Source organism: Sturnus vulgaris, chromosome Z (assembly GCF_052056855.1).
Source record: "Sturnus vulgaris isolate bStuVul1 chromosome Z, bStuVul1.hap1, whole genome shotgun sequence".
Classification (NCBI taxonomy): domain Eukaryota; kingdom Metazoa; phylum Chordata; class Aves; order Passeriformes; family Sturnidae; genus Sturnus; species Sturnus vulgaris.
This window is the reverse complement of record NC_142283.1, coordinates 57,836,474-57,846,422: the sequence shown is the minus strand read 5'-3', so window position 1 is coordinate 57,846,422 and position 9,949 is coordinate 57,836,474. Positions and strand designations below refer to the sequence as shown.

Below are 9,949 nucleotides of genomic sequence, written 5' to 3'. Positions count from 1 at the left end.
GGTTTGGGCTGCGGCTGGGGAGAGCTCTGCTGCGCGCCTCCGATACCGCCCGGTGATACCGCGCTTTGCCCACCGTTAAAAGCGTGGAAATTCCCAGTTCCTGCCTGTGGGAGGCAGCGATGCCCCTGACTCCTGGGGAGAGGGGGAGGAGGGAAGGCAAAGGCAAAGTAATATATGAATTTGTGGCTTTCGACCAGAGAGGAAGTGCAATTTTTGGTTCATGAAGCACAGGAAGCTCTGAGAGCCCCACCAGGACGCGTTCCTGTGTAACTTGTGCTAGGTGATCTTTAGATGATCTGAGGGCCCCTTCCATCCCTAGCGATCGTGGCTCCGAGTCACACAGCTGCAAAACAGCACTGCGGGATGGCAGGGCCGTTCCGTGTCTCTGGGGCTGAGCATGGTCAACTGCAATACAAATACCTGCAGCGGTTTTTGCACTGGATGATCGGCGTCTCGGCTTTCCCCAAACTGCATCTTACATGTGCTACCTCACTTGAAAGTGTTTCCAGTAGCTCCACATGGTACTGTGCCGTGAAGCATTAATGTGATCCTCCAAAAAGGAAGTGCTGATGAAATCGTCTTCGAAGAACTCCACCCAAAGTAGTTGTTTTGGGTGATGAAATCGTGCCAGCTCAATCTTTTAACATGTAAATACACTTTGCATTCTCATCTTCGATATGATGTTTATAAATCTTAATAATTTGCTGCTGCATATCCATCTCCTCTAATAGCTTGTTTCTTAACAGTAGTGCATTTTTTCAGTATCTCACCTTCATTAGCTCAAAATCGTGAAGTATTAGCAGTGAGATTTCCGGACTCATTTGCTAATATGTGCAGCAATTGCTGTAACTGCATATGCATACGACTAAGACAAAGCAAAAAAAGCAATCCATACAGTATCAACAATTATATGTAATTCACATATCATTTAAGATGACCTTTAGTATCTCTGCTCTGTTTTCCACTTTTTCCATGGACATGATTTGGCAAATACTAAAAATGCTAATCTATCAAGGTTACTGGAGCAGGAGTCATGGTCATTTGGGGTCTGTAGTCTCTGCACATACATGACACTAGGTGCACTGACCCTGAGTTCTCGCATCTGCAGCTCTGGTGGTGGCCTGCCTGCAGCCTGGCCGTGCTCAGAGTGGCCTTGAGGTCAGCACTGCCCCACTGCCCGGGAGATGGCAGGCAAAGCTGAGCCAGAACGGCTCTCCCTGAGGAAAACGTTGTAATTAACAGGCGACCACTGAAGAGTGCTACTCCAAATGCTGAAAATACTGTCAACTAATAATGTCGTTATTTCAACCTGTTCCCACTCATGAGCTCATGAACCGTTCATTGGTAGCAACTTAACCATGGCAGAGAAGTGTTGCCAATTTAGGGACTCTAAAAGAGCCTTATTTAGAAAGGAGACATTGTTTATTCCGTGCAGGATGCAAGGCGGAGTTCTCCACAAATAAAGCACAAATCTTTGGAACTTTGCACTATATATATGTTTTAGCAAACAAAGAAATCACAGTTCATTGGATACAAGTCACTTAGTTCTCTTAGTATTTTACATACTGTTGGTTGAATTGTTCTCTTGTTTCTCATGCTAATGTGTTTGCATGCTTACCCATTCTCAAGTAGGTGGGTTTCTTGAGATGGTCCCTGAGTTATGGTCTAAGTCTCTCACTTTGAGACTTAAGAGCCAGTGAATTGGCACCGATCCATTTCATACAAACAGCACAGGAACCTGTGGATCCAGCCAGGTGGCAAGAGGCACAGCAGGAGCTAACAACTCAACAGGAACTTTTTGTTGGAGGACCTGTAGTGATAGGACAAGGAGTAATATGTACAAATTGATGGAAGGGGAATTTAGGTTAGGTATTAGGAAGAAATAGTTCCTGTGAAGGTGGTGAGACATTGGAACAGGTTGCCCAGGGAGGCTATGGATGCTCCAGCCCTGGCTGTGTTCAAAGCCAGGCTGGACAAGGCCTTGAGCAACCCAGTCTAGTGGAAGGTGTCCTTGCCCTTGGCAGAGGGGTGTGGGCCTAAATGAATTTTAAGGTCCCTTCAACCCCTTAACATTCTTTGATTCGAAGACCCCAGACTATGGAGTCAAAGCCCAAGTAATCCTTCATTCAGGGTCCCCCCTTTTGAAGCTGTCTGGCCTTTTTCACAAATAAAACACTGTTTCACAACCCCCTTCTCACTCTTCTGTAACTCTCCGGGCAGATGACCGTCTGACTCTTGAGATGGCTGCGTCAGGAGCGCAGAGAAGCGCACGAAGCCGGAGCAGCGGGCCCATCGGAGCCCACACAGCACGGTGTTTGTTGGCACTGCGGCTCTGCTGAGCGCTGCGAGCCCGGCGCCGCGCGAGGGGCAGCCAGGCCCGGCCACAAGATGGCGGCCGCCGCTGAGGGGGGCGCGCTGCTGCCCGAGGGGGCTCCGGCGGAGCGGAGCGGCCGCACCATGGAGCGCCAGGGCAGCGGCGGCCACAGCGACACCGACACGGACAGCGGCGACGAGACTGTCGTGGAGGGCTCTGTGGCGGAGAGTGATGTGGAGGAAGAGGAGTTCCGTAGGAAGAGGTGGTAATACGGTGTGGCTGCGAGCGGCACCTGCCCACCTGCCTGTGTGAGGGCGGCGGCGGCTGAGGGGGCCGCTCCAGAGCTGAGAGTTTTTCTTTTTCTTTTCTTTTCTTTTCTTTTCTTTTCTTTTCTTTTCTTTTCTTTTCTTTTCTTTTCTTTTCTTTTCTTTTCTTTTCTTTTCTTTTCTTTTCTTTTCTTTTCTTTTCTTTTCTTTTCTTTTCTTTTCTTTTCTTTTCTTTCCTTTCCTTTTTTTTTTTTTTTTTAAATTTTGTTATTTTGATTGTTTTTGTTTTGTTTTGCTTATTTTGTTTTGTTTTTGTTTTTATCAGCTCTGCTCAGAGCCGTTTTATATGCTCCGAGACCCAGTATTATTAGCCCTGCAAAAAACTCCGTTTATTTTCAGACACCTTGTGTGCCTCGGAGCTTATGCCTCCGGACCCACCATTTTAGTAACATTTTAGTCAGCAGAAGTTAAATGCCCCAGGAAACAACTCGGAGAAAATAAACACTTGTTAAATACAGTTCGTGCTAATTCTATTTCCCTGCAACTTTGCCTTGATGTCATTTTCATTACTTAATCTCTTGTATCCTTTAAGATATAAGCAAGGATTTGAAACCACGCACACATCTTTCTGATGATTTGTGGCACGGTAGTTCTTGGAAATACTTAAAGTAGCAAGGCGCCTCCGTAGTTATGGTTTTCAATGCAGAAAAGCACATACATCCCTAGAGTCTGGGGTTTTTTACTGTTTGTGTCACTGCTCGCCCAGGTGCGTCCCCACTACAGGAGCTGGGACTGGTGCTTTCAGATGCCCTTTGAGTTTATGGGACTGTAATGCTTACAACTCCTTAACGACCTTGTGTTTTATTTATTTGGCAAAGGTTGGCTTTTCTTAACAAGGACATGGCTTTAACAACTGAGATAAATATTGATAAAGGTAGGACAGATTCTTTTTTCAATCTCTGTTGTTTTTTTCCCCTTGAACTGTTGCTTTGGATTTTGTCTGAGTCCATGTTTAAACTTGTGTGTTGCATTAAGTTCATGCTTAGGAACTGTGTGTACTTTGATTACATTTTTAATTTTAGCTCATATTTTATAAGATTCTTCAGTACATTTTTAATACCTGATTAAGTTTGCTCTTGATTTTTCTGTTCTTCTTGGGCACTGTGACTGGCTTGGGAAGTGTCTGAGCTATATATAGGGATATCCTTTTTTTTTATATGTATGTATTTTTGTGTTTGTGAAGAATAAAATAAATGGATTCTATACACAAAACAGTTGTATGTAACTCTACCAGCTTATGATATTTTAAAAACCCCATTGATATTGGTAGCATATACATTCTCTTTAACATAAAAAGTTTGAGTAGGGATGTTTCAGTGCATTATGTTTAGTGTATCATTACATACTTTCAGCATAAATGAATGCACACTCATTTAAGGTCTTAAAATATTCCCTAATAACTCCCATAGAGCAGACTGCATGAGCAAGCATGTTTTAGTTACATAATAGTTTCGCATTACTTCCTTGACATTTTTATATGTTCCATTTGACTTCCATTCTATAGATTTTATTTCAGTGATATTTCTGACTGGCTAGTCTTTAAATGACACATGCTGTTCTTCCAGATTTATTTGTGTTTATCTTTTTGCCAGTTTAAGGATCTGAGTGGACCATAATTTTTTATCAACCTTCTTTGAGTCAATACAAATCTTATCTTCAGCCCATTGAAGCCTGCAGAAGCTCCAATAGCTGTGATTTCCTAATGCTGAACCTTTTATAGTTGCTTAATAGTCTTAAGTGAGGAGAGAAGCATCATCCCATTTTTAACTTACCTGTGGTTGTCCACTGGAGTTAAATCCTTGCAACTTTCAACATACATAGTTTGAGGCATGTCTGTTTGACTGTTCAGTTCGTGGAGTAGGCATTTGTCTTAGACTTGAGTGGGGAGTTTTTGTCTCTGCAACTGTAATAGATTGTGATATTTTTAGCATTCTGCCTGCATCATATTATATTTAGTAAGCCGGAATTAGAATTTCATTCATGGTTTTGTGTATACCCGTGTAGTAGTAATTTAGTGGTATAGTGATATATTGATACATAGTGTAAATGTTAATTTGATTCGTGTTTTATTAGTGTCAGTAACAACATCTCAGTTTTCAAGCATAGGGTCCAACCTTAAGGGTTTCTGTCTTTTTAATTTTTTTTGAGAGAAGGTCTTAATTTGTATAGTCATTAAAGAAATGATGCCATCTAGGAGTACAAGTGTGTTTTAGTCGTATGGATAAGGCAGGTTACAAAAATTGCAGTAATTGGTTTAAAAAGTAAGAAGAAAGACCTCCAATCCAAAATCAAGGATGGTCCTGTAACACTAATTGAAATAAATTTCCACTGCTGGCTGGTTTTATTAATTTCTATTTCTTTCACGTAGTTTGAAAATCTAGTGTAATAGGTATTTAGCCAGATCAATCCATTGCATATCAGAAGTTTTGATGCATATAGCTCAGTTACTGAGTCATGTAAAAAGTTATGGAATTATGAAAAATTACATAAAAATTAAGATGATCAAAATTTTAATTACTGGGAATTTTTTTTTTCGTTTTTTTCTAGGAGCTTTTTCTCCAGAAATTGGTTTTACACTAAAAACTGGTATCCACACACATTATCACAGGGCAGAACTGATAAATCCAGTAAGTACAGCAATGATAATGTCTTCCCTAAGCATATCTAATAATTATTTATTAAAAAACCCACTGGGCCTCCCCCTGAGGGAGTATTACAACTGAATTGTAGTACTTGTCACCTAAGTAGCACATAGTCTGCAGGAATGTATCAAAGTGTCTTCTCTGGTATTTCATGAGATTAATATCTTTCAAATTTGAGGAACAAACCCAGGACAAAAATGAAGAAGTTGTGGAACACGTACTTTTAAATATGTTTCTTTCAGGAGCTGAAGGGTAATCATCTGGGTTGACTGTGCCAGAATACACCCTGGGTTACTCATTATGAGATTAGCTGTGATCCAAAGATTGATCGTTTCTTTCAAAAGGAAAGAGATAATAATCCAAAATCCAGAATAAAATGTCCGCTTGCATGATGGTGGGGTATTTATTTTACTTGGTGGATAATTCTCATTCTCTAATCTGCTAATTAGTGTACCTTTTAATGTATTTACCATGGGGTTGGTAGCTAGCCCATAAACTTCTATTCGGTTGAGCAAGTAGTTTTCCACCTGCATAAGGCAGGCTCATGAAGCAATTAGAGACAAATAGGTTCTCTGCTTTTAATTGTGACTTCTGTTACACTGTATTTAGCCATGATTCACCAGTCCAAGGCCCACAGTCTGTGTATCCTTATTCCCAAAAAAGCGAGTTTTTCTAAAAAGAGCTAGTCTGCTTCCTAGATGACAAAAGTACATTGAAAAAAGACGTGCTTTCTACTGAAGTGGATGTTTTACAGCTCATTCTAGAATTGCAAATAAATTTCTCTCAACTGGCAGTGTGGGAAACAGTGAACAAAATCCAAAAGATGCTGTTATTTCAACAATTTTTCTCCATAACTTAATTTTGCTCCTTGCATGTCTGAGGGCTATCTTGACTGAAGTTTTCATGATTTTCTAAGGATGGAGTGAATGAGAGAAGTGCACATTTGCTCTTTCCCTTTCCTCTCTGGGAGATGGTCTGATTATCTTCTTCTTGACCTTAGCCTTTGACTTCGTGGTTTTCACCAGATTAGCCAATCCCAAATCTAAGGACAACTGCTCAGTCCACTAAAGAAAAAGTGAGAAAAGAAACCTAGGATTTTCACCAAATAGTTTGGGTAATTCTTAGTATTTTTTGTTTTAGCAGACCTGTATAGCAGGACACTTGCACCTTGGTCATGCACAGCTTGGAGACAGTATAAAATTTTAAGTTTTTACTGAGCACTGTAAGGAATAGTCTTCGCCTGTTATCTTTGCTACCCACATATGTACATTGCACCAATGTGGCTCTTCAACCACTTCAAGAGCCAACATGGAATGTACTTTCATATAAGCTTTCCTTCTAGTTTGTCCTCAGAAATTATAATATATAAATACAGCACGTAGATGTGATGTGACACAAGGTTCATGCAGAGTAGATAACTGTGAATGTTTTTAGGAAAAGTAACATCTGTTCCAGTTGTTCCAGAGAGTCATAGCTTTCTTTGTACTTCAAATGGATTGTGGGAGACCTTGGATATGCAGTCCTGTCTTTGATTCTTCCATCATGTACAAAATTGTAATTAAGAATTTTCATCTACCAGAGGTGCAGAAGACATATATACAGATTTTGTAGGATCCAAGTTCTTTTCAACGAGTCATTTTCATTATCTGTTAACATGATATTCTATAGCACGTTCAGACAGGTGTAATAATAGTAAGTTTGTGCTTTCCCGTTTTTTATATTTTTTTTTCTTATATTGTTTGGTGAAGTGCACCAAAAGTTGTGAGGTAACACCTAACAGCTTTTAAGCATTAGTCTTTTTTTGGAAAACACCTGGAGTCTCCCCTCATATAGTTGTCTGTATAAATAAGTATTCAAGTGAGAAAAATTACTGAGATTTTGCAGGAATTTCTTCACCAAAAATGAGGGCAGAATGAAAAGCTGTTCCCAGTATGTCAATCAGTGTCCAAAAATACTATTTGTGTAAGGTATATGGTTTGAGAAGATGTCTTAACCAGTCAGCAATATACTGATTTTGCTTAGCAGCAATTTTTTTTAGCAGACAAAACAATGTCTTCTTCTGAGTTATAATGGTAGTTTGCTGAGATTTTAAAGCATCTCTCTGGGCAATGTTAGCCAGTTAGAGCGTTTTAGTAGTTGTTCTATTATTCTCCTGACCTTGCTTGGTGTCCGGATAATGTTCCGTGTAAATATGCTGGCTGACTCACCTGAAGGGTCCATTTAAGCAAAATAAGTAACTTTCTGCTAACTATCTCATTGTCGTGTTTTGGAATTACATCAGTCAGTAATTGTTACACAAACTAAAGAATCTGTTCTGTTCCAGGGAGCCTCTTAGCAGTCCTTGCTATTGGGAAATTTCTACCTCTTGCTCTTGAAGCCATTGTTAAGATGTTTGTTCTTACTGTGTGGCTAGTACCTTATGTAAACCAGAGAAGTTGTTAATCAGCGTCCACACCAAGGTGTTCTTTCTTAGAGTCCTCTCATGCTGCTAATGTTGCCCACTGTAAGTCAATGATTTGTTTGAAATTGCAGCCAGTGTGTGGATAGTCCACTAGTAATGCTCAGTCTTAGCTCTTTGGTGAGAGAGCCATTCTGAAGTTCTTAATCATTCCTAGTTTGCCTTAGACTTTGTATAAAGGGTCCTTTTTCCATACTGAAGGAACTCTCTGCATTATTGTCAAAGGCACAAAAAAGCAGACTACAAGGTCTTTGTAATAAGGAGTTGAAATTTGGCTCCTGTTGTGATATCAGTGCTGTCCTTACCCACCTTACCCACCTGCTATGTTGGCTTGTGGCAGCCCTGCCACTCAAAACTGGCTGATGTGCAAGTCTTGGAGTTCCTTAAATATGATATTTATAGGGATATTGAGAGCAGTATACTAAACATCACAGTCTTTGGAATAGCACCTTGTCTTATTTAAAGAAAAAAAGTTATCAAAAAAAGATTAAAACCGTGAGTTGAAATTAAAATGCCTTGTGTTTTGGTTCTTTGATATATAAAACATCTTAAGTTTGAAGCAATTGTATCTTTCTTGCAACAGTTTGTTTTCCTTATGGGTGAATGTTTTCTTCTATAGGCTTGATTTATTTTTCAACATTTTTGTCAAATAGTACAAGTAAAGAAAAAGGTTTAAGTGGAATGCTTTTGTATCTTAGTAATAATGTATGTTATAATTGGATCTAAGAATTCCATTTCCCAACTAAATTACAGAAGGAAGAAGATAAGCCTGCAATAAAACTGAGAAAATGAACAATTAATTACTTTGTTCACTAACTTTTAAAGTTTTTTCTTCTTTCAGGTACTTCAAGAGGCATACATATCTGACCAGTCTCAGTCCCTACTGAAGTGAGTATAATTTGCATAGGAATTCCAGTCAGACAAAATGTAATTAAATAATTGTTATACTTCCATTTGTATGTTATTTTATTCCCAGTGTTCTATTGAGAAACATTTTTCTTGTTTGCTTAGTGAAGGATCTGTATTTATGTTGGCAGTAGTTCAATGTCCAATATGGATCAAGATGTACTTGGATTTATTTTTGTTGATGATACTACCTTAAATGGTTTAAGAACATAACCAACAAAAATAATGAATTTCGGGAAAACCATTAGAAAATAAAAACTTTTAATAAATCATATTAGGCTTTCTGTTCCTGAAAACTATGGAAAGATTTCAGTAAAAGATTTATAACAGAAATATAGAAAGAAGTAATAAAGAATAGAAAAGGCCATATTTTTTTCAGTTTGAGAACAAATGTGCAAACATGGCTAGGTACATGTAGGAAGTCCAAATGTCTTATTTATTGCATGTCCTTGTAAAGAAAAGTATACCTCTAAAATAACTGCAGCTGTTCCCACAAATAGCGGCCAATGCAAAGTACTGTAAAAATGTTCCTAAGATTACAGATTACAGTTCTTCATGATTTTTTTATTGTATTATTTAATTCTAGGGATTGGATAAACCATTCATCACCTACTGAAAATATTTCTAAGCCTGGTTTTTCACTAACTTCTGCAGCAGAAGAACAGCAAAATAATTCTATAGGTATGTTGTATTTATACAAAACTAGTAGTTGCTCTAGCTGTGGCAAAATCATTTGAGAAAATAATTTGATAAGCTGAAGATGAGTATCCATATAGGTTTATATAGAATATGACTATACGTGTTTTTTACAGCAGTTGTTCAGTTTTTATAGTCATGGGCTGCAAGTTCTGCTTTGATAAGTACTCTGTTAGGACTGTTTGAAGAAGTAGCTTTTTTCTCAAGCCAGTGATATGTATCCAGTTTAAAATTATTTCAGTGCTGTGGAATTTTCTGACAAAGGTTACAGGCCACATGGTGCTTAAATGCCTTGTAGATGTGTAAGGTAAGCAGGTCATGGAGGGTTCCTACTTGGTTTTTTGTAACATACCCAAAAGTCAGAGGCATCTGTAAGAAAAGAGAAACAAAAATGCTGCTATTCCCCAGGTCTATATGGCATGTGCTGCTACTTAAGTTGTACTTCCATTCCTCAGTGTTCTGAAAAGTGCAGGGCTGCCCTACCTATTTTTCTGTCTTCCATTTGAGCTTATTTTTGGTAATCCAGCAGAAAAACATTCACTTTATTTCTGATTAGGAAATTGCCAGAGATTCACATGAATGTTGAAACAGGGTGATGAGATCAGGG

At 39.0% G+C, this 9,949-nt stretch overlaps 1 protein-coding gene across 2 annotated transcripts in view; it reads left to right on the top strand.

Annotated features, from left to right (window-relative positions):
* The first annotated feature begins 1,612 nt into the window (after positions 1 to 1,612).
* Positions 1,613 to 9,949, top strand: part of ANKRD31 (ankyrin repeat domain 31) — a 65,249-nt gene continuing 56,912 nt past the window's right edge. Inside the window, exons 1-5 of one of the 2 annotated variants that reach the window (XM_088156558.1) lie at positions 1,613 to 2,576; positions 3,459 to 3,514; positions 5,188 to 5,267; positions 8,582 to 8,628; positions 9,233 to 9,327. In XM_088156558.1, the coding sequence (XP_088012684.1) occupies positions 2,389 to 2,576; positions 3,459 to 3,514; positions 5,188 to 5,267; positions 8,582 to 8,628; positions 9,233 to 9,327 (466 nt within the window). In that variant the 5' untranslated portion in view covers positions 1,613 to 2,388. The remainder of the gene's footprint in view (positions 2,577 to 3,458; positions 3,515 to 5,187; positions 5,268 to 8,581; positions 8,629 to 9,232; positions 9,328 to 9,949) is intronic. The other variant, XM_088156559.1, reaches the window with a different exon arrangement.